The 24,673-nt window shown below is 44.0% G+C and overlaps 1 protein-coding gene across 3 annotated transcripts in view; it reads left to right on the forward strand.

The window, feature by feature from the left end:
* TUFT1 (tuftelin 1) overlaps window positions 1-24,673 on the forward strand; it is a 34,857-nt gene that overhangs the window by 166 nt on the left and 10,018 nt on the right. The window contains exons 2-7 of one of the 3 annotated variants that reach the window (XM_045817305.1): window positions 15,713-15,787; window positions 16,168-16,269; window positions 19,454-19,540; window positions 20,089-20,178; window positions 21,684-21,749; window positions 24,044-24,157. In XM_045817305.1, the coding sequence (XP_045673261.1) occupies window positions 15,713-15,787; window positions 16,168-16,269; window positions 19,454-19,540; window positions 20,089-20,178; window positions 21,684-21,749; window positions 24,044-24,157 (534 nt within the window). The remainder of the gene's footprint in view (window positions 1-15,712; window positions 15,788-16,167; window positions 16,270-19,453; window positions 19,541-20,088; window positions 20,179-21,683; window positions 21,750-24,043; window positions 24,158-24,673) is intronic. The other 2 variants (XM_045817306.1, XM_045817307.1) reach the window with 2 other exon arrangements.

Raw genomic sequence — 24,673 nt, forward strand, 5'->3', positions numbered from 1 at the left:
GCCGCCTCACTGCCTCCCCTGCTGGGTACATTTCGTTTCCAATTCCGCGGCTCTGGAGCCCCGCGGCTAGTTCGCTGACATCACCTGGTGCTGCGCTCGGTGCGGTCAGCTCCTCGCGGCGGTTCTTTTTTCTCTTCTCCCGCCCCTCGGCGGGCGGTGGGATTCTTGGGCAGTCGCGGGATAGGATTTTTCTGAGGCTCGAGGACTCTAGGCGTTCCTGCTCTTGGGGAGGACACGAAGCCGAGACTCGGCGCGGGTCTCGGGGCGCACTACTCAAGCGTCGTGTAGGCTGTTGATTGGGTTGTGGGAGAATCAGCTCCAGCGACGATATCCCTGCGCTCTTTTGGAGTTTGGGTCCCGACGAGGGGCGATTAGGCTTTTCTGTGGGTCCTGGTGATTTCAGCAGCCCTTCAAAGAACTTCTAGGTACTTTGGGTGATTAGTAACAAGACAAAGGGTAGAGAGTGAAATCCTAAGGCGTGGACTAAGGGATGGGGGCGAGTAGGGCTCCCAGTACGCCGAGAGTGGCCGGGAGGAATAGGGCTGCCTGCTGGAGGGGTCTCCTCTCTGCTCGGATTTCTCCTTCCCCCTTGCGGTTCTCCTGCTCCCTTCCCCCGTCGGTCAACTGATAGCTTCCTGGGACGGTTTGTTGGTTTTACTTCCGTTTCCAGCATCCGAGCCCGGTGCAAGGACATGCCGGAACCTGGGCTGAGAAGGGGAGGGAAGTGATCTCCGCGAGTGACCTTTCTGGACGGGCTGAGGGTGGGGGAAAGAGGGGAGTTCTTGGGTGCTAACCGATCTGCCCGGCTCTCATCACCCCCCGTCTCCGTGTCTCCCTGTCGCCGTCCTTCTCCCCGCCCTAGCTGAACTTTTGGATTTTGCCCTCAGAGAGGCAGAAGAAGGTAATTTGTGGCTGAGGGTTTCAAGGCTCTGCTGCGTAACTTAACCCCAAATGGTGTGTGTACTATTTCATCGATTTCCAGGCTGCGGTGGGTGAGAGTGAAATGGGAGCCAGCGTGATGGGGAGTTTGTATCCCTCTCTCCACTCCGTATCTGATTCCCGTCCCCCTTTCCTGCCTCAGCAAGCCCCTGAGGTAGCTAACACAACTGCCCCTAGATTGGCTCTTCTTCCAAGACTACTTATACAGCCTGCTCAGTCGGTTGGAGCATCCTTCCGACGACCCGAGCGATAGAGGCGAGTGTGAGAGGGCAGATGATTGATGTTTCTTTTTCTCTCTCCCCCTTCCTCTCTTTCTAAAAGTGATGAAAAAAAAATGTCCTCAGGTGAGGATTAAAAAATATATTTACAGAATAGTTTCTCATTTCAAGTTAGGGTAGAGATGACCACTGTTCATAGTCCCCTCTCCAATTTCTGCCCAAGACCTTACAATATAGGTCTTGCTACTTCCCAACCACAGACCCCCAGTCCCTAGTCTCTGTAGCTACTCCCCAGCTCCCCACTGTGGGATGCCACTCCCCAGCTGTGGGATGCTGCAGGATGGGAAACATCCATTCCCCATCGTGTCATGCCCAAGTCCTACACCATGCTCTTGCTCACTGTTTTGGTATGGTTGCTCACTGTTTTGGTATGGTTGAGGCAGTGCAATGGGTATGAGGAAAATAAAGGAGAGGGCATTTGTGTTCCTTTTTGCTTGCTGTAGAAAAGACATCCAGAAAGGTCCTAAGATCCCAAGACATTGGGATCTTAGGATGAATTTGAATGAATTGACACCCTCTTTCATCCCTTGATGTTTTGCTGCTTGTCCAGTGGGGCAGGAAGTTGGTAGTAAAATCACGAGCAAGGAATTCTAACCATAGTTTGAAGCTAACAAGAGACCTCTGTAACAAAGGAGACAGAAAATCACTTGTATTCCTTCTTCCTAGGCTGGACTTAAAAGTTGTTTTACTTCAAAGGTGGGAATGAAACAATCATTGCTCAGATCTGATCTTGGAGACATTCCGAGCTCTTAAGCAGGACAAGATGATAAACATTCACTCCATCATGGTACAGGCTTTGTCCCAGATTCCTCTCCTCTGAGCCAGATGGCAGATAGAATTTATGGCTCTGAACAGTCCCAATGAACTGGCACATATTCATACCATTGAATGAGTGCTCAGCGCATGAGCAAATGAGTAAGTTAACGAACACACAATTCTGCTGCTGTCAGCAATGCAGATAGTTTAGCCGATTGGTGTGCTCCAGTGGGAGCTGGGACCCTGGGACTCTGTTGGTGTCTCCTCACCAGCCAGGCCGTGCACTGTAGCATACCACCCATGCACATGGAGATGTGGCTTGTGCACTCTCTGGGTTGTTTTTAATTGTTGGGGACAGATGCAGCAGGTGTAAGGAGCCAGTGTATTTCAAACTGCAGATCATAGGCACCAGCAGGTCTGAAATCAACTTAGTAGGGTAGGACCAATATTAGAAAAGAAATAGATTTCAACTGTATGACATTATGGCAAAAACAAAACTGTGGAGACAGTAAAAAGATCAGTAGTTGCCAGGAGTTTGGGGGGTGAATAATGGGTAGAACACAGAGGACTTTTTAGGGCTGTGAAAATCCTCTATGATATAAAGATGGATATGTGTCCTTATACTTTTGTCCAAACCTATAGAAAGGACGTTTAACACCATTCACTTCATTAGAGTGAACCTTAAGGGGAGGTATCTGCTTTGGGTGATGATGTGTCAGGGTAGGTTCATCCTTGGTTAAAAAAAAAAAGTACATCCTGCTGAGTGATGTTGATAACAGGAGGCTGTGCATGTGGGGGTCGGAGGTATGTGGGAAATCTCTGTACCTTCCCATCGATTTTGTTGTAAACCTTAAAACTGCTCTTTAAAAAATCGTCTTAAAAATAGAATAAACACTCTCAGAGTGTTAGGGTAGACATTTTCGACAGAACTTTCATTTCAGCTATGTATATGTATACATAATATGTATGTGTGCGTATGTGTGTATTGGATTGTGATGTAAAACGTATTTTTTTAGGTTAGAAGTTTGCAAACAACTATAGTTACACTGGCAAATAAAAGCCCAAGTCAACCTCAAACATTAGATATTTCCATTAAGTTTCTTAGGTCATAAGCAACAGAGTGACTCCAGCTAACTTAAGCAGGAGAAGAATTTATTAGAAGGAAATGGGCATCTCAAAGAATTTAAGGGAAAGCTTAAAAAGTCTGAACCGAGGGAGTCCTGGGGCCTGTGAGGGTGGAAGGAACTAATGGAGGGTTCCTACTTTTAGGTGAATTAGTGCCAGCTGTTTTAGGTCTTTTTGCCATTCTGCTTAGGACTCCAGGAGGAGGGTGCCGTTGGCTCCCTGACCCCCTTGGCAGAGGGCAAGGGGTTCCTGGATGACACAAATTAACCAGTGAAGGAGGGAGATTCTCCAAAGCAAAACCTGAGTGGAGGATGGAAGCTGTGTGGCAAAAGCAGCGGGTGTTCACTGCCTTAGACTTTGGTTGGCATATCTCTTGAGTTTCTTTCTTTTTCTTTTAAAATCACTTTTCAAAGGAAAAAATAGGCATGATTTAAAAATGGTCTAATAGCAAAAGGCTTTTAGAAGAAAACTAGCAAGCAGTTCCCTGCCCCAAATTCTCTCCACGGAAGTAACCACTTTCAGCACTTTTAGCTCTTTTGTCTGGTGTTTACCACATGTTTCTAAATAATATGCTTATAGTGATACTTATGAATCTATCGGTTTTAGACATCCATTGATTTCCTGCTGTAGGCATTATGGGAAAGTTTATACTCCCACTCCTTACAGCCTGTCCTTTTCTTCTCCCAGGCTCCTAATGTAATTACGTCCCAGTTTTTGGCTAAACTGTGACTTCTGTTAATAGCAGGTGGTTAAAAGCCTGGTTTTGGGACTCAGACCCAGTGTGCTGTCCAGGCTTCGGTGCTGGCTTTGCCCAAGATCACTTCGGTGAATGACTTAATCTCTTCAGTCTCATTTTCCTCAGCTGTAAAACTGGCATCATAATTACACCCTTCTCATAAGGATGTAAGAATTAAATAAGGTAATACATGGGAAACATTAAGCATGGTTTCTGGCCGGTGGTAAAATGCTCAGGCATTAGCAATTGTTTTCTGTTTGCTACTTACTGGCTTAGACAACGCTGTCGTAGCCTCCCCACAGACCCTCGGCCGAGGGATAGAGGAAGAGTCTGGGAACTTGATGGTCTGGTCAAGGTCAGCTCCATCTCATTAGGCTGACATTTGTCTGCTCTTTTCTGTTCCTGTCTCCTTTCCTCTGACAGTGGAGGAAGGAGACACCTGAAGATAAGAAGGCTCCTGTAGGTAGACCCAGGGCGAGGACCCCAGTGACCTTTGCTAGCCCCAGCTCAGCCAGGCTTGGACGGAGTAATGGTCAAGGTTCGTATTTTGGCATTCCTCTCTGGGCCCTTCCTCCTCCTCCTTTTTCTGACCACCGGCAAGGCAGCTGGTGTCCTGTGATGGGCTCTTTGATAAGGTGATTCCCTTTAAATAGTCTATCAGTGTTTTCCTTCCTTAGATAGATGCACTTTTTTCATTCTCTCTAATTTTGTATCTTGATCAGTCTTAGTCAGAGAGGTTCTCTCAGTGCCGTGCTGGATTTGGGGTTTCTTTACCTGCTGCAGTCAGAACCTCTGCCTTCACCCTGGAGTAGGCGTTCTTCCTTTAGGACCTCAGAAAGCTGACTTTGTCTAACACCAAGTCTTTGCTGAGCCCCAAACTTTTTTTTTCAAATATATGCATGTACCTAAATTTGTGATTTGTTGAAGGCTTACCCTGCACCTCATTCTTTATAACAGCTTTATTGAGATAGGATTTACATACAGTACGAGGATTTACATACAGTACAAAACACCCATTTAAGATATATTATAATTCAGGGGTTTTCCGTATATTTGCAGAGTTGCAGAGTCGCTAGCACCATTGATTTCAGACCATTTCCCTCACCCCACCAGGGAAGCCTGATTTGGTAGTGGTCACCTGCTGCCCCAGACCCTACCCAACCACCAGTCTGCTTTCTTTGTGGATTTGCCTATCCCAGAGATTTTATGTGTGATTCTTTGTGACTGGCTTCTTCCAATTAGCATGGTGTTTTTAAGGTTGATTCATGCTGCAGCATGAATCAATATGTAGTTCATTACTTTTTATGACTGAATAATGTTCTATCATATGGATATGTTATCACATGCATTCATCATGGATAAGTGTTGTTGGACATTTGAGTTATTTCTACATCTGGGTGGGGAACAATGCTGCCATGAACATTTGTTGACACATCTTTGTGCTGACCTTTGTTTTCATTTCTCTCAGAGAGAAATACCCAAGAGTGGAACTGCTGGGTCAGAATATGTGCATTTTAAAATCGGACTCATCTTGAGTCCTTGATGCTTACACCAAACGAACAAATGAATTCTGAAATGGTGGAAGCCATGGCTGGGTGACACCTGGGTGGGGAAGAAACTCCTGGCAGAGGAACCTTTCAAGTTTGGTGACTGGCTCTTCCTTCCACTCATGACACCTGCCCCATGCTCACACCATAAATTCCTCCTCACACCATTTCATCTCCCTCATTCATTGCCAGATTCTGACTTTCAGGAGCACTGCAGCTGACGCCTCCAAGCCTACCAGGAATTTGGGGGATCCTGGGCTCTGCCTGAGGATCTGGAAGAGGAGGCTTACTCAATCACCATGCATTTGGCACCAGTATTGGCCCACATTTCTCCAGGGTGTGTGTGTGTACCCAAATGGTTTCGGTTCCAGACACGTGTGCTCAGAGCAGGTGGGATGAGCTTCCCTGCCTGCTGTTACTCTGCTGTGTGCCTCTTTGGTTTATGCAGAGTCTTATGAAATACATTTCTTTCCTAGGGGTGAGGAGGTTTAGTTGGGGAAATGATTATGTACTAGGGAGGCTGGTGGCCCGCATTTAAGCCTGGCCTGCAGGGGCAGGAAGAGGAAAGAAAATGTAGGGCAGGATGGGAATGGGTAGATGAAGAAAGAAAAAGGAAATGGGGGGCACAAAAGCAAAATATCACAAACAAGATGGCAACTAGAGAGGGCAGGGTCACTGGTGCCAGCCCTTTGAGGGGAGGGGGCACTGAGGATCTCCCCTTCATGCACAGTGGCTGGCCACTAGGCAGATTCCTGGAGAGAGACTGGCTCAGCAAATGGGTGTCTCCTTCAGAGCTGAGAATGTGGGAGCCCACCTTCCTCTGTGTCCACACTCTCCCTGCCAGGCCCCAGCTCTAGGTGATGAGAAGGCCTGCCCTGCTTAGGGTGCCACCCTAAATCCTTCCTTCTCATTTCACCTCCCAGCCACCTGTCAGCCCTCTGCATAGGGGATGTCCAGCCCAGGGTATTGGGCAGGGAGCCAGACAAAAGGCAAACACCTGTTTTGTTGGCTAATCCATGGGAAGGAGAGGGAATGATTCTTTGTGTCATTCTCAATAAAGGGCCATTTCTGGCCCAGAGTGCTCTGCAGAAGGCAGGACCTGGGCACCTGACACCTGCAAGCCAAGTGGGTTGAGAGTCTTAGCAGAGAGCCGGTAGGCCCCCAACACCCCATCCGGCCCTCTTCTTTGACTTTATTGGGGCTTTCCTCCCCCTGGCCTCTTTGGAGCCAGTGTTTTAAGTGGTTAGCTATTCCCATTTCTCAGAGGGGGACAGTTGAGGTGGCTGTTACTGCAGTAGCTTGAGAAACCACCTATATTCGGATGGGACAAGTCAGGGACAAAGCAATGGAGGAGCGGGTTACTGGGTGAAGATGAATTAAGGATGCTCCTTTCCAGCTCAGGGGCAGTCTCCACATCCCTTATTTTCTCTATGGAAGACTCTTGGCCCTTTTCTACCTCCCAGTCCTCATGCCCCCCCCCCCCCGCCCCCAGAAGTCTGGGGAGTGGGATTTGGGGAAGCCTGGGCTTTTCCCATAGATCTTCCCCTGTTCACATGAACCTGTGATAGGAGAACCTCTGGGGCCTCCCTGTTTATCTCCCTAGCGTCTAGATCTCTAACCCTCAGCTATGTGTTTACCCCTCCCTCCCTGCTCGCTCTGCCGCTCTGCCAAGTGAGTCACACAGCTGGAGATTTGTTTGAACAGAGTGAGAGGCTGCCTATAATTTGAAGGTGGCTGGGCTTCTCCCCGAGACTATTTATGGGGTTAGAGGCTGCTTACCTTGTGATTAGCTCTGATCCTTTTTTTTCCCCTGGAGAAGAATGCTCCACTTTGTATCTTGCCTTGCTGAGAGTCCCCAGTGGGGACCACTCTGCTAGACATTTCGGGGTATTTGGAAAGCTCTCTGGAGCCCACTAACAGCCATGAGGTCACTCTTGCTCCAGAAAACAGCCAGTGGCACCAAGCAGAGAGGTGCCCATTTCCCTCCTGAGCTGTGGGTTGGGATGGTTGGGTGAAGTCTCTGACCTCGGTGACTGGGTTCTCTGATTGTGGAGCATGAGGTGCCAGAGAGAACCCTAGATTTGTTCATAGGCTCCATTTAGACAGTTTGTCTCATTTACTCTCCTCCCTTGCAGTCCTCCCAGAGCTCCGTGGGAAAATAATGCTGTCTCACCTTTGTGAAGTGATTTATGGTTTGCAAAGCACTTTTACCCTAAGGCAGGGTAGTTATCATCATTCCCATTTTGCAGACAGAAAACTGAGAGAAAGTGATTTGCTGAAGGATGACTAGCTGTCAGCTGGACTAAGACCTCACCTCTGACTCTGAGTTTAGTAGTTTTTCTCTATATATATTTTATTATAGGAGTGTGGCATGAATACATTTTTGTTGTTCAAGTTTAAAACACTGTGGAAGTATATGGGATGAAAGTCTCTTTATTCTTCTGCCCTTCTCTAGAGTATGGAAGTTTGGTGCTTTTTCTATGCGCTTACTTTCAAGAAATGCCATGTGGTGTGATGGTTAGCAGCACAGACTCTGGAGCCACAGGGCCTGGGTTTGAATCTTGGTGCTGCTCCTTACTAGTTATATGACCTTGGGCAAGATACTTCACTTCTGTGCCTCAGTTTCCTCATCTGTAAAATGGGGATATTGATAACAATACCTACCATATAGTATTGTTAGGAGGATTCAGTGAGTTAATATATGTCAAGCATTTAGAACAGGAACCAATAGGGCTCAGCACATAGCAATTGCTGTATATATAGGAGTTGGCAAATACCACTGCTATGAAAAATATATGTGTACTTAAGTATAGATACTTAAATGAGAAGTCATACTTTTAAAATTAATTTGCAACTTGCCTTTATGCACTTAACATATCTTGAAGATCTCCTCCTGTTGACTGTAGAGGTTTATCTATCAGCAGTATAGTACTCCACAGTATCGATGTTGCCATACTAGTTTGTTCACTCACTCACTCACTTTCTAGAGGGTATTTATGTTCTTTCCAGTTTTGACTGTTGTACACAGTATTGCAGTCAACAGTTTTACACATATATCTTTGGTCAGAGGTACATGGATTTTCACAGGGCATATTTCCTGAACGTGAAATTACTGGGTCAAGGGGTTTTCAAAATATGAAAACTCCATTAATATTCCCAAATTAACTTCCAAACATACTTCTACAAACTAACACTGTCTCCAACAATACATGAGATTAGTCATTTTCCCTTTATTCTCACCATGCTTGGGTATTATCAATATCTTTTTTGCCAAAAAAGATATTTTTAGACCAATATCAGTTGGTCTAAAAATGCTATTTTTGCAGGATTTACATGAAGAAAAGCCAGTTGCTTTACTGAAAAGCAGCAAAGAAGACTCACCTGTATGGACACCTGTATAGTGAAGGCCCAGTTTGCCAAGAGTTCTGAAGCCCCTGGGGTCCCTTCTAGATTCTAACCTGCTTCCTGCCCAGAAGTGATGAATGTCTTGAATTTTCTGTTTATTTCCTTTTTATTATATTTACTACATGCCCAAGTAATATATTGCTTAATTTGACATATATTTAGCTTTATATATGTGGTATCATCTCTATTCTATAGCTTACTCTTTCACTGAACATTAATTTTGAATTCATTTATGCCAATGTGTGTAGCTGTTCATTTATTTTCACAGCTGTATGTCCTAGACTAATGTGCCAGAGTCTGTTCATGCATTTACTTGTCAGTGGTCCATCTGGGTTGTTTCCAGTGTTTTGCCATTGCGAGCAATGCCACTGTGAGCATACTTCTACGTGCCTTATTTTGACACTTCTTAAATCTATAAGTTTAATAAAATCCTCTCCCCCCCCCACTCCCAGTGATAACTCATTATTGTTTTAACTTGCATTTTTCTGATTACTGGTGAGATGGAGCACCATATATATATATATTCATTAGTCACCTTTATTTCTTCTTAGAGTTGCCTTTCTTGGCCTTTGCTTATTTCCCTCCTTACTTCCTCTCCTTTTCATGTCTGCATTTTTTCAGTTTTCCGTACTGCTTTTGTACACGGAGGAGTCTGAGTCTCTCAAAAGGAAGGGAATTGGGGAAATGCCTGACCCCAATTCATGCAACACATTTTTTGAGCACCTACTCTAGGCCAAGTGTGTGCTAAGTAAGCTCTCAGTGTTGTCATGGAGCTCATGATTTTATTGGGGGGGATGAATGAACACGTAGTTATGGAGAAATGGGGGTGGGTCAGTGCTAACAGTGTAGGATATGTAGGCCTTGGCCGGGTGGCTCAGCTGATTAGAGCATTGTCCTAAGATGCTAAAGTTGTGGGTTCGATCCCTGGTCAGGGCATATACAAGAATCAACCAATGAATACATAAATAAGTGGAACATCAAATTGATGTCTGTCTGTCTGTCTGTCTGTCTCTCTCTCCCTCTGTTCCTCTCCCTAAAATAAAAAAATTAAAATAAAAAAATAGTATAGGATGTGTGGTGTGCAGGGAGTGGGCTCTGACTTAGGGGTCCTGGAATAGGACACTCAGAGAAAGGATGCCTAAGCTAAGCCTTGAAAGCTGAGTGGGAATTTTCCAAGGAGGCAAGGGAGGGGAGGGTGACCCGAGGGAGAAAACAATGTGTGCACCAGTGGGGCAGTGGGAGCATGTATTGTATGAGAAGACTGGTGAACAGAAGGAGAACTTTGGGTTGGGTGCCTTTCAGAAGGAGAACTTTGCGTTAGGAAAGTTAGGGAGCAGGGTACAGGTGGGGTACTGGTGGGAGCCAAGACTATGTGGTATAGATGAGGGAACTTCAGTGGCACAATTAGTTTTTTATTTTTTTGCCTTTTCAAAAAACATTCTATTTAACAATAATGTGCATCCATAAAAGTAAATGTAACTTAAATGCACGGTCAAGCAGTTTGCGTAAACTGGCTGCACTCCTTTAACCAGCTCCCCGGTAAGAAACATGCCAGGACCAGCAGCACGGCAGCCCCACTTGTCCCATTATTGGCATCACCTGCCCTCCACCCTGAAGGGTGGCTACTCTCCTGACTTCTAAAACAAATGTTAGTTTTGCTTGTCTTTATACTATTATTTGTGGAATCATCTATTGTAGTGGTGTTTTTAAAATTTTTATTTTGTCGTTCAAATAGAATTTTCTATCTTTTACTCCCATCCCAGCCCACCCACACAGCCCTCTCCACCTCCCTCTCATTTCCATCCCCCCCCCCAGTTTTTGTCCATGTGTCCTTTATACTTGTTCCTGTAAACCCTTCCCCTTTTCCCTGAAATTCCCCTGAAATTCACTCCCCTCTCTCCTCTGAACACTGTCAGCCTGTTCTCTAAGTGTCTTTGGTTATATTTTGCTTGTTTCTTTGTTTTGTTGTTTAGGTTCCTGTTAAAGGTAAGATCATATGGTATTTGTCTTTCACTGCCTGACTTATTTCGCTTAGCATAATGTTTTCCAGTTCCATCCATGCAGTTGCAAAGGGTAGGAGCTCCTTCTTTCTTTCTGCTGAATAGAATTCCATTGTGTAAATTTACTGTAGTTTTTTGATCCATTCATTTACTGATGGGCACCTAGGTTGCTTCCAACACTCGGCTATTGTAAAAAGCAAAACATTGAGGTGCATGAGGTGCATGAACATTGGGGTGCATAGGTTCTTTTAGATTGGTGTTTCAGGATTCTTAGGATATAATCCTAGCAGTGGAATTGCTGGGTCAAAAGGCAGATCCATTTTTAGTTTTCTGAGAAAATTCCATACTGTTTCCATAGTGGTTGTACCAGCATATACTGAATTTTTTCATCTGAATTCTTTTGCTTAGTATTTTTGTGAGCTTTTCTCTTTTGCATGCTCATTATTTTTGTGTGTGACATTCCACTGTGTGGCTGTGCACAGTCATCCAGTCTACTTCTGATGGCCATTTGGGTGATTTCTAGTTTGAGGCTATTAAAGTGCTGTTATGACCATACTGGTGTATGTTTTTGTGGAAAACAACATATGGGTTGATTGCTAGGAGTCAAATTGCTGTGTCAGAGGGCATGCATGTGTTCAACTTCTAGTGGGACCTTGGAAAATCTGTCCCACTGACAGTGTATGAGTTTCGATGATTCCAAATCCCCCACCACTGGAGGTTGTTTGTTTGTTTTCAGTCTGATGTGTATTTGTACTGTTACTTTGCAGTGCTAGTTTTTTTATGTGATGACCAATGAGGTTGAACCCTTTTGTTACTTTTATTGGCCATTCAGATATCCTCATATGTGCTGTGTTTACTGAGGGTTTTTCTGTCCACTTCTCTGCTGGGTATGCTCTCTTGCTCATTTTCTCTCCTTCCCTCCCCTTTCTCATTCCTTCCCCTTTCTCTTTCTTTTTTAAAGTACTTTTTTTTTCTTTTTTAGATTTTGGAATCATTTTAAATTTACAGAAAAATTGCAAAGATAGTACAGGGCATTCTTGTATGTTCTTCACCTAGTTTCCCCCAATATTAACATCTTATATAATCACCATGATCTGTACGTCATAACTAAGAAATTCATGCATTGATGCTGACACAGTACGGACTAAATTACAGCCTTTATTTAAGTTTCACCAGTTTTCCACTAATGTCCTTTTTCTGATCCAGGATCCAGTCCAGGATACCACATTGTATTTAGCTTTTTATTTTTATTTTTTGTCTTGTGAACATTCTTTTTATGGTCTGAATATCCTTTGTTAGATATATGTAGAAAGAATATCTTCTGCTCTGTGGTTGCCATGTACTCTCTTAGTGGTGTCTTGATGAACAAAAGTTTTAAATTTTAATACAGTTCTGTTTATTTTCTGGGAAGGATTTTTTGTGCCACATTTAAGAAAATCTGTGCCTCTGTCAAGGTCATAAAGATGTTCTGTGTTTCCCTATAAAACCTTTATTGTTTTGCTTTTTACATTTAACTCAGCAATCCACTTGGATTGACATTTGTGTATAGTATGAGGTATGAGTTAATATATGTCTTTTTCATAGCAAGGCATTTTACATTAACCTATAAGCATGTAAGAAATTCTTTTGGAAAATATTTTGAAGGGGGACATTATTTCAAATTTTGAGGAACTGGCATTTTTGTATACCAGTGACTTTTATGTGAGTCACTGTGTTCTCACTGAAGCATCACATTCTATTTTACCAGATAATAAACTAAGGTTGAGGCAGAATAAGATCTCTATACAGAACAAAGGAAAGCCAGAGCCAGTACTTGAACCAAGGTCAAAGTGTTCCAAATGCTATTCTTTTTCTGTGAAGATGAAAGAAAGTCAAGTTGGGCTTTTCAGATAATGGGCCAGGCAATAAATCTGGTAGTGATCTAGCTACTGTTGTGTATCACCTCATTCTATCAAAGTAAAATATATTTCTAAAATAAAAAATATATATAAGAATTAAGAAAAAAGAAACTGATAATCACCTTCATGAGGGGGTAGGTTGAATAAATTATCTTAATCTATTCAATGGAATACTAGGACCCATTAAAAGCCACTTTTGAAGAATGTCTAATGTGATGGAAATTAATGATGAAACAGTAAGAGGGGAAAAAAGCAAATATATAACTGTGTACAGTGGTATGCCTTTTAAAAATATACACAGAAAAATTGTAAAGAACACTGACATTTTAAGAGTGCATATTTTGGGGTAATAGGGATTATCAGTATTTATTTTCTTTGTTATATTTTTAATTTTTGTCCTTGAAAGTATTCATTTTTCCCCCTAGGTAATTGTAGGTGCAGTTGTAAGAAATAGTAGGGATCTCTTGCACCTGTTACTTAGTTTTCCTCAGTGGTAACATCTTGCAAAACTATGTCATTGTCACAACCAGGATAGTGGCATCAATACAGTCAAGATATAGAGTATTTCCCTCACCACAAAGATACTTCAGGTGCCATTGTAGAGCCACACCCGCCTCCTTCCCACCCGCCATCTTCTCCTAAACTCCTGGCAACCACCACTCTGTTCTCCATTTCTGTAATTTTGGGATTTCAAGAATCTTACTGAAATGGAATTCTACAGCATGTAACTGCTTGTAATTGGCATCCTTCACTTAGCATAATTCTCTGGAAATTGTTGTTGCATGTATCAGGAATTTGTCCGTTTTATTAAAAGTACTTAATACTTTTAAAAAAGATTTTATGTATTTATTTTTAGAGAGGGGAAGGGAGAAAAAGGGGGAGAGAAACATCAACATGTGGTTGTCTGTTACACGCCCCCAACCAGGGACCTGGTTCGCAGGCCTGCTTTCATTCCACTGAGCCGCACCAGCCAGGGCTAAAAGGAATTAATAGTTTTATTGGTAAGTATTCCATGATACAGATGTACCACAGTTTGTATAATCATTCACCTACCAAAGGATATCTGGGTTGTTTCTAGTTTTAGAGTGTTAGGAATAAAGCTGCTATAAACACTCATGTACAGGCTGGGCTGCCCCAGTTTTTCCCACTGCCTCCAGGTGTGAGGAGATGGCATTTTAATCAAAGTGCACGCCTGTCTCCTGTGGAAAAGTTGACGGCCACTCTGGCTCTTTTGAAATCATCTTCTCTCTTTCCTTTTGTAATATTCTCTTGATCTAGCTTCCATGGAGCACTCACTGTGCCTTTGACCACCCACAAGGGGTTAACAGAAGGGGCAGTTGCTCATGGAACACAAATAACTAAGAGGCAGAGGCAGGTGCCACAGGAGGCCCTGCGAGCTCAGGGAGGGAAGGAAGCATCTGGGACGATGTGGCATTTGAATGTGAAGTCTTGAGGGCCTTGCTGATGCCCCAGCTGAAAACTGGAAGAAAGGCCGTAAGACACAAAAGGTGTGCGGAGAGCAAAGTCACTGAAGCCGGGAAGCACGCACTGGCGGGGCACTGAGGAGCGCTAGCAGAAGAGGCGGATCGGCCCAGACCGTGGGCAGCCCTCGGTGCCACATGAAGATCTGGCTTTTATGTGTAGTAATTAAATGCTTTTGTAAAACCAGCTACATTGACAGCATTGGGAAGGCTTAAGGGTCATGTGGGAGTGTCTTTGCGTTCTTTCCTAAGTTTGGGTTTATTCCAAGAAGCAGGAGGAGGCTAATACTCAAGTACCTCCATCTCATGTGGCAGAGAACAGCTTCCACACATTTTCAGTTAATTTTCAGAAACGACCCTCAGGTGGATGGCAGTGTCCTCATGTCACAGTGAGAACACTGGCAGTCAAGTGGCCACAGAGGCTGATTGCTTCTCCAAGTTGCTCTTTCCTGTGTAAGAAGAACTGTTGCTCCCCCACAGACACTTCTCCCATCTCCTTGGGCAGACTCCATTTTTTCCTTCTTGTTTCCTCCCCACAGACATTTGGAAGGTTAAGAGGGTGCCTCCAAATCTGTCGAGACAAAGGTGGCATTTATACTTCTGGATTTCAAGGCAGGGGATGACCAGACGACCTCAGGTCACTTTGATCCTTGGGTAGCTCAGCACCTGCTCTTTATGGCCTGGAGCGTATACTCCTCCTTCCTGCTCTCACGGTATGGGTATGGAAGGTGAAAGAGTCCTTAGGGATACTTAGCACATCATCTGATTTTTCTGGTTGGAACCAGAGGCCCAGAGTGGCTAAGCCTCTCGTCTTCGTGGACACATAACACAGGTTTTAGGCCGGGTTTGGTCCATTCTGCCTTACTGACCATCTCTCAATGTTATTCTGTCCCCAAATATCCAGTCCCTACTTTCCCTCTTACCACATGGTTTTTCCCTCAGGCATTCTATTGTCCCCACAGTGTGGTTTTTAAACCTTCTTTGAGCTCTAAAAGAAAGTCTGCTTCTTCCTATGAAATTGGGCTGATCTCTAGATAAATAAATACCTATTGTCTTGCCTGCTTTCATTTGGATAATTTCTGTGTGGCTCATAGAAATAGGGGTTTGGATTCAGCTACCTTCCTACAGTTTGATTCAGGAAAGAATCCTAGTCTTGTAAAGTGTATCAGTAGTAACTTCTTGGTTGGCTGTTAGGCATGGAAATCCTGGATTGGGGCTGACCAGTTCAGGGTGCCCTCTCCAGGGCTGGGGCAAGGGGAGCCCATGCAATGTGCTTTCTGCCATCTGGGGACCAAGGTGGTCCCTCTGCAGCTGCATGGAGCAGGGTGCTGTGTGGTCTCTGGTGCAGTGTAAAGAGGCTCCAGAGACATCCTGCCACCCAGGAGTGGCTGGACCTCTGGCAAGCTAATGTCACCTCTCCAGACTTCAGCTTTTCTTGTCTGTGAAGTGATGATAATAAGGCCCACTCCACAGGGCTGGCAAAAGTGCACCTGCACCAGTAGTGGACTAAAGGTAAGGGTTATTGTTGCTGTCATTGTCATTATTAGGGCAGCGTGGACATTCTCAGACTGACTCTCCAGAGTGAACTGATAGGAGATGAACTTGAACACATAGCCCAGAAGGTATGGAGGTTCCTGGTGAGGTGTCCTCCTCCCCTTAGCCAGGTCTCCTTCCCTGCCGTGGACCCCCATCCCAGGGCTGCTGTTGGGGAGCATTTCTTTTCAGGCACACCCAGCTGACCTCAGCATGGTGCACTGCTTTGGAGGATGGGAGACTCCCACTAAAGTTAAAACTAACCTGCAGTTTCTACTAATTTTCCCTGTCTGGTGTTCTTGCTGCTATGTGGCTTTTGGTACAGGCTCTGAAATGAATTTTTGGAGGGAACATCTAATGAATCCTTCAAGTCTTTGGAGGAGAGGGTTTCTGCAAAGGTCAAGGTGCAGAAGTTCTGTGCTTGTCATATGAGTCCCGAGCCACTTTTCTCTCTCTTTCCCTCTCTCAGGTGGGCAGAAAGACCTGTTCAGTGGCGTCTGGCTACTCAACCAGTCATTCTCTGGCCTCAGAACTGGTGGAGTCCAACGATGGACATGAGGAAATCATTAAGGTAAGCTTAGTTCACCTCCACCTTTTCTCCCTTCATTCTTTCTCTAGACTGCATGTGAGAGGGAGTGGCTGACTTTGCCAAAGGGAGCTTATGGTTTGACGAGAACAACCAGACCTGTGATGCTAGTTCCTGACTATCTCTGGAAAAATCTGAACAACAGGAGAACACAGTCCAGTCCATCTGTACTGACTTTGGTGTGACCCGACCTGGCCCCAGGCTTGGGGGATGGGCAGGGTGGCCTCTCTAGGTGTCTGTTCACTGTCCATGTTTAGGTGCTGAGGTCATGGAGACAACTGGGAGGTGTGTTAATGAAATTTAGTTTTAAAAATTAAAACAATTTTTAGGATTTCTTTTAAAAAACAACTTTTTGAAATGCAGTTTACATACCATACAATCAACTTAGTTAAAGTATATACAGTTCAGTGGTTTTTAATATATTCAGAGTTGAGCAACCAACACCACTATTAACACCAAGACATTTTTGGTCATTCCAGCTCCTGCCAATCACCCATCCACTTTCTGTCTCTATGGATTTGCCTCTTCTAGACATTTCATGTAAATGGGATCATATAATATGTGTCCTTTTGTGCCTGGCTTCTTTCATTTAGCATGTTTTCGAGGTTCAGCCATGTTATAATGTGTCAATATTTATTCCTTTTAATGGCTGGTAATATTCCCTTACATAGCTATCTATATCATATTTTGTTACCCATCCATTAATTGGTAGACACTTGAATACTGGTAGTTTCTACTTTCTGTCTATTATGAGTAAGGCTGTATGAATATTCATGTACTACTTGAATATTCATGTGAGCATATTTTCAGTTCTCTTGGTGTATATCTAGGAGTGGAATTGCTAGATCATATGGTGACTCTACATTTATTCTTTTGAGGAACTACCAGATTTTTCCCAAAGTATCTGCTTCATTGAACATGCACACCAGCCATGTATGAGGGTTCCAATTTGTCTGCATCCTTACGAACACTTGTTATTATCCATCTTTTTGATTACAGCCATCCTAAAGGCTATGAAGTGGTATCTTGCTGTGGTTGTAACTTGCATTTCTTTAATGACATCTTTTCATATCCTCACTGCCCATTTGTATATTTTTTTTGGAGAAATATTTTCTCAAATCCTTTGTCCATGTAAAAATTCCGTTGGTTTTAATTGTTGAGGTGGAACAAAGATTGCATAAAGACGTTCTGTATAATATTCTGAAGGCTAGACTCTTATCAGGTATATGATTTGGAAATATTAAAATATTTTCCTATTCTGTGATATTTGTTTTTACATTTTGTCAACGATATCCTTTGAAACAAAAGGTTTTAATTTGTTGAAATCTTCTTTATATATATATATATATATATTTTTGTCACTTGTGCTTTTGGTGGTGTATCTAAGAAGGCTTTGGCTAACCCAAGGCCACAAAGATTTATTTCTCCATTTTTCTTCAAAGAATTATAGTTTTAGCTCTTATAAATAGGTCTGTGACTCATGTTGGGTTAATTTTTGGATGGTGTGAGGAAGGGGTCCAACTTCACTCTTTTGTATGTGGCTCTCTCTTTTTACAAACATCATTTGTTGAAAAGACTGTTCTCTCCTGTTGAATTGTCCCGTCACCCTTGTCAAAGTCAGTTGAGCGTATTCTTACTGTACTGTTGTAGTCCATTGGTCTACATGTCTATCCCTGTGCCACTGCACTCACTCTGGTTTCTGTGGCTTTGTAGTAATTTTATTCTTTTTCAAGATTATTTTAGCTATTCAGAGTCCTTTGCATTTCCATATGAATTTTAGGATGTTTGTTAGTTGCTGCAAAGAAGCCAGCTTAGATTTTGATAGAAACTATATTGAATCTATAGATGGATTTGGGGAATATTGCTGTCTTAACAATATTGTTTTCCAATCCATAAAAAGAAGATGTGAGTTCATTTTTTAAGATCCTGTATTTCTTTCAACCATGTTTTATAATTTTCAGAATACAAATCTTAAACTTTGTTTAATTGACTAAATCTTTTTTGTTGTTGCTATTGTAAATAGAATTGTTTTCTTAACTTCATTTTTGGATTGTTCATTGCTAGTGTGTAGAAATACAACTAGTTAATTTTTGTATATTGATCTGGTATCCTACAACCTTTCTGCATTCCTTTATTTGTTCTAGTAGGTTTTTAGTGAATTCCTTTGGGTATTCTTTTTTTTTTTAAATTAATTAAAATTTTTTTTTAGAGAGGGAAGGGAGGGAGAAAGAGAGAGAGAGAGAGAGAAACATCAATGTATGGTTGCTGGGGGCTGTGGCCTGCAACCCAGGCATGTGCCCTGACTGGGAATCGAACCTGCGATGCTTTGGTTCTCAGCCCATGCTCAATCCACTGAGCTATGCCAGCCAGGGCGGTATTTTTGTGTACATAATCATGGCAAATATCTGGGTGCCTTTAATTAATTTATTTTTCTTACTCAAAGTCATTGCATGGTCCTTAAAAAAAATAAAACTACCCAATAATTCTATCAATGTAATCACTGTTAACAAACACTTTATTATATATTGTCCCAGACTTTTTTCTATACATATGTATTTTTTTTTTCAAAAAATGTAATTGTATTATATACTTTATTCTATAATTTGCTTGCCCCCCCCACCAATTTAATTGTAGTTTATAATAGCTGTGTCCATCTGGCATTCTAACGGCTTCATAGTATTCTATTATAGGGATACCATAATTTATTTACGTAATCCCCCATTGTCAGACATTTGTCTGTTTCTCTTTTTGCAGCCATAAACAGTATTTTGCTGAACCTGTTATTAACTTAATAACATGTCCTGTATAACACAAATAATAAAGAAACACTTTCTCAATTATAAAAGATTCAAGCATTGTATATACAGAGAAAAATGTGTAAATTCCCTTTACAACCCTCTTTCCTTGAGTGTGTGTGTGTGTGTGTGTGTGTGTGTGTAAAAGTTTTGCCAGTTTAGCCAAATTTATTCCATTAGGATAAATTTCCAGAAGTGGATTTGGTAGGTGGAAGAGTAAATATAGTTGTAAGTCTTCTCATCTGAATCACCAAGTTGCCACCCAGAAAGCGGTAACGCTTTTTACACTCCTATCAGCAGTGTATGAGGCTGCCTGTGTGGAACGTTTTAACTGGAGTTTTCTTAACTGACGAGTATTGTTTTCCTCTTTGCAGGTGTACTTGAAGGGGAGGTCTGGAGACAAGATGACCCATGAGAAGAGTATTAACCAGCTGAAGAGTGAGGTCCAGTACATCCAGGAGGTGGGCACCCTTTCTCTCTGTGGAAATGACCTTTGTCATTTCTCTGACTCACATTGTTTTGTCTCCCTTCTTTTGTGGGTTCTGATTTTCTCTCTTTTGCCCCCTTCATATCTCCAAAGTGCCACCGTGCCCTGTCATGTGTTAAATATAATTTCTGACCCATCCATTAATCCGCAAAGCTTATTAAATACTATGTGCTCAGCAGTAGTCCCCAGCCATTCTGTCTAAAATTGCCAGCTTTGCTTCCCCAGCTTGTCCTAACCCGCACCCTGTTGCCATATAATGTATTACTTGTAATACATGTATTACTACATGTATTACTTATTTGTCTTTTGTGTTGTGTGTCTCCCCAACAAGAACCCCGGGGCAGGGGTTTTGCTTGTTTTGTTGTTTGTGCAGGAGGGACTAGGGACCCTCCTTCCCCCAGCCAGTACCTAGAACAGCACCTGACTCCTAGGGGTACAGTCAGGGATGGACACAAAGGTGGGTGAGTTGATGTGCTCTCCTTCCCTATCCCAAAGCTGAAGCTCCTTGTCCTCCCCTCCCAGGCCAGGAACTGCCTGCAGAAGCTACGGGAGGATATAAGTAGTAAGCTTGACAGAGATCTAGGAGAGTCTCACCATCGACAGGAGATACAGGTAATAGGAAATGGTCCTTGGTTGGGTCCCTGCGGAGGAGGGGGGGTTGTGCCCATCATCCCATGGTGCCTAATCTAACACCACTGCCATGAAAGGAGAGAATCAAGGTGATGCTGGCCTCTGCAAGCACTCAGCCGTGTGAAGGCGAGCCAGCAGAGGGGCACTGGCATTCACACACCTCAGCCCAGGGATAGGATGCCTGTTCCTAAAGCACTGTCCAAAAATTGGGTTTATATAAATAAAAGTATTGTTCAGTTATTGGCAGGACCTGTTATCTATAAGGATCCTGTGATCCATCTTCTTGTAATACAAAGTCTTACAAAGCAGACAGTCACCAAGTCGACCTTACTCATCTGGGTAACACCTGGAGTGTAAATTGGGAGTTCCGGTCCCTGTTATTTATCTGTGTATATCGTTGCTTCTGCACTGGGAGGGGAAGCTCCTCGAGGTTAGGATTCACCTCGTCTCCGCATCCCCACACGCCACGCAGCGGCTGGGGTGCAGAAAGTCATCAGTAGATGTTGATTCAACTGGACTAATTGGAGAAGACTTCTTGGGACAGGCACTCCTGGGTTCCTGCTTGTCAGCTTTTCTAAAATTTGAGCACAGAAATGTCCTCAGGAAAGTAGAACTGTCTCTTCCATGACTTGATTCTCATCCCCCATTAAATTCTGAGTTGTCTCTTCTTCACTTGCATGTGGTTTGGGCAGGGTGGTCTTTTCCAGCAGCCCCTGCCCTCATTTTCCCGAGGGGAAGCATGACCTAGAACCTAGTGCCAGCCAAGTTCCTCTTTGGCTTGGGTATGCACTGGCTGTGTGGCCAGGACCCCCTAATGCATTTCGCTTTGGCTGAAGGTGGGACTTTGACTGCCCGAGCTCACATCTGGTTGGTGCGAGGTGCTTTGTCAGGTGACTGAAGAACCCATTGCTCAGAGAATGGCCCAAAGGCCAGGCCTCTTGTTTGCACAGCCAGAATTCATGTGCTGAATAATAAGGTTTTGGGTTGGAAAGAATCGCAGCACGTACTGCTTCCCCTTTTGATTTATGTTTTGTCAAACCCTGTCAGGACCCCTCAGGGGCATGGGAGCATCTTTGTTTGTGGCAGGCAGCTGCTTGGATTCCCTGAGCTGCAGGGAGTGGGCCTGCGTATTTCCCAGTCTGTTGAAAAGTTTTAGCCTGAAGCTTCCTTCATCCTCCCTACAAGGCTTGACTATTTCTTCTGAAGGTGGCACACCTTTCTCCACTCCTGTCCTTTCCATTTTCTGCACAGCACTGGGAGCCTTTTCTTCCTCTTCCTTTTCCCTTTCCTTCTCTTCCTCTTCTCCCCGCCCCAACCTCCTTGTCTGTCTGTCTGTCTGTCTGTCTGTCTGTCTATCTGTCTATCTATCTATCTATCTATCATCTATCTATCATCTATCTATGATTTGAGATCTTAGAAGAATGTTTAGAAGTCTATTGCTTGGGATTGTTTTAACTACCATTTTATTTATTTATTTTTTTGAAAAGATGGTGCTAGAGAAGCCAAATGGTTTTAGTCCAAGTCCCACGACCCTGTACAGCAGCCCACCTGAGGTAGGTGACAAGGAAAACAATGCTAACTGCTGCTTAGCCAGGAGGCAAGGTACCCTCCTCCCTGATGCCCTTATTTATTGCTTTTTCTCTCTCACTACATATAAGAGTAGAACTTACTTGCTGTAAAAATTGAAACAATGGAGAAACATATAAAACAGAACAATTTCTTCCTCAATTCCACTCCTTGGAAGTGTCTGCTGTTAACAGATTGAAATGTGTGGGTCCTTGTAGAGCAGTGCTTCTCAGTCTTAACTGCCTGTTGGAATGACCTTGGGAGCTTTAAAAGACGTGTAGTGTGTTTGCCATCCGTAGAGGTTATAATTCAGTTGGTCTGAGATGTGATCTGGCATCAGGACTTTTACATGCTCTTCAGGTTATTGTAATGTTTAGCCGGAGGTGAGTACCAGTGTTCTAGAGCAGGGGTCCCCAACCCCTAGGCCGTGGACTGGTACCGGTCCATGGCCTGTTAGGACCCAGGCTGTGAGGGAAGCTCACTGAGCTCCACCTTCTGCCCCCCTCCCCACCAGTCTGTAGAAAAACCGGTGCCTGGTGCCGAAAAGGTTGGGGACCGCTGTTCTAGAGTGTTTAAAAAATACAGACTACCATATTTAACTATCATATATATGCCTGTGTGTGTGTTATTATATAGATACATGTATATAAACACATGTGTGTATATATTATATACACATGTGCTGTGTATATGTGTATGTATATAATATGTACTTTTCACAAATACAGGGTCATGATAAACAACAATTCCTTTTTATTTTTTAAACTGAAGACTATAATATAGCTTTTTTTTTTCGTGTTAGCACAGGTAGATCTACCTCATGCTTTTGAATAACAGCAAAGTATTTCCTCCCTTGGCTGCTCTCACTCTAATATGTTCAATACGTGATTTACATATGCCTAGTGAATGTGTTTTCAGTTTTCATGATGGACTTGTGCTGTTTCTGTGTTTTCCTTTTTACCTGACACCGTACTTTAGATCTGTTCCCTTGGCTTTGTTAAAATCTAGTTGGTTGTTTCTAACTCCTACATATAAAGGTTTCTAATTCCCTTTTTTAAAGTTTTCTCTTCATGAAAATTTCCCATGTTGTTGAATCAAATTCTGAGAACTCCATTGGAACGAAACACATCATAATTCTGCTCCAGGAGCTATTTAAATTGCTCTCATCTGCCGCGCAGCCTAGGCCCCACTACGGGGAATGGAGCAGGTATCACTCGCTGAGCACTAGATTTGGAGTGCTGTAATTCTGGCACTCACCTCAGAGGTGCAGCTTGGATTTTTCTCTTCCTCTGAGTCACTCACCATAGTTGGTAAATATGCTATTGGCAACAAGTTATAATGACACCCGGTATCTATTCAGCCTGTTTCTTCTCACGAGGTCCAAGTCCTACCAGATATTATCTTGTTTTTGAGGCAGCCTGTAAGGTAGGGCGTGGCAAGGAGTCTTCTGACTGATTCACAGGTAGAGAAATGAAGGCCCATGGGACCCAGTAATAACGCCGCAGCTGGGACCCAGCTGCCCTCCTCCCAACTGTGCTTTGCTTTGAAGGTGCTGCTGCTCCCCACAGTGCAAGCCGCGGAGCAGTTTTTCTGTCAGACTCACAGGAGCTGGCAGCTGAGGTGTCTGATGCTTGTGCTGCAGAGATGGGGGCGAGACCCTACACGCCAGCTCAGCCCGAACCACCAACCCACACTTGGGTGTGTCTGCAGGAGAGACTTATAGTAAAACCACTGAGACACCTTTTCCTTTGAGGATTCAGATTCTGGGGCTTATCGGGTGCCTTTGCCGTAACCCTGCCCATCCATCAGTAACCCTTTATACACCGATCTGTGCTAGGCGCAGAGAACAACGAAAGCTGTGCCTCTGGGACTCACCCCTTGTGGTGGGTGCGGCACAGTCCTTGCCTTAGGAAACTGTAGTCCAGAGAGGAACCAGGTATCTGCTCCCAGAGAGCTTGTCTGATGGAGACAGGATGCACACGTGAGGGCGGCCTAAACACTGCTGTCGGTCAGCTGATACACGTATAAAAATTACTATCCCCTAAAATAATCAGTTGAACGTTGGGAGGCTAGTTGACGTTTTTAGGGTATGGAGAGAGTGTGTCATGAATGACTCAGAACCCCTGGGGGCTTTAAACTGACTCACCCCTTGTGTGATGTGAATTCTTTTGTGAGGGTGGTCTGGACAAGATGGTCCGGACGAGTGTGTGTTGGGGGAGGACCTTCTCGTAGAGAGTCACAAGCATAGTGTCTCCCCTTCCCTTCCTTGCTCTGGCCGTAGGTGGACATCTGTGTAAGTGAAGATGTCGACAGCTTGAGGAAGACCGTGCGGGACTTGCTGGCCAAGCTGCAGGAGGCTGAGCGGCAGCACCAGTCAGAACGTGTGGGTTTTGAGGTGAGATTTGGGATTTGGGGAGAAGATGCCCCAAGGGTTGGGCTGCTGGGTACAGGCACCAGCAACTTTCCCGGTATGGACGTAATGTCTTTCTGGCCGAGTGCCATCAACTGGAAAGGTTAGCTATGAGGCCTGGGGCACTTGCTGTCTGCTTCTCCCTCTCCTGGATATTTACCGTTTTTGCTGTCCAAGGCTAGCCCCTAGTTCAAAGGTCAGCTCTTGGTTCTCTTCTCTGTTGAAGTTGAGCGGCGGTGCTGGTCTGGGATCCAGGTCATTCAGAAGCTGTTTCACTAAGTGCCATGACCAGAGTTACTGGGCTCTTGGTACCATGTAGGCAAGGACAGTAGCTGTCAGGCTCACCGCGGCAACCCCAGCACCTGGCACAATACCTACAGGGGGTGGGCTCCTCGTCTGCATAGTCTGGATGCGTGGGCAAACCTTTGTGGTCGTAGAAGGAACTGTGCCCATGGAGTGAGAGGACTTTGGCTGTAGTCTTGGCCTTATTATTATGCAAAG

Source organism: Phyllostomus hastatus, unplaced genomic scaffold (assembly GCF_019186645.2).
Source record: "Phyllostomus hastatus isolate PE091 unplaced genomic scaffold, TTU_PhHast_1.1 phas_scaffold_216, whole genome shotgun sequence".
Taxonomy (NCBI): domain Eukaryota; kingdom Metazoa; phylum Chordata; class Mammalia; order Chiroptera; family Phyllostomidae; genus Phyllostomus; species Phyllostomus hastatus.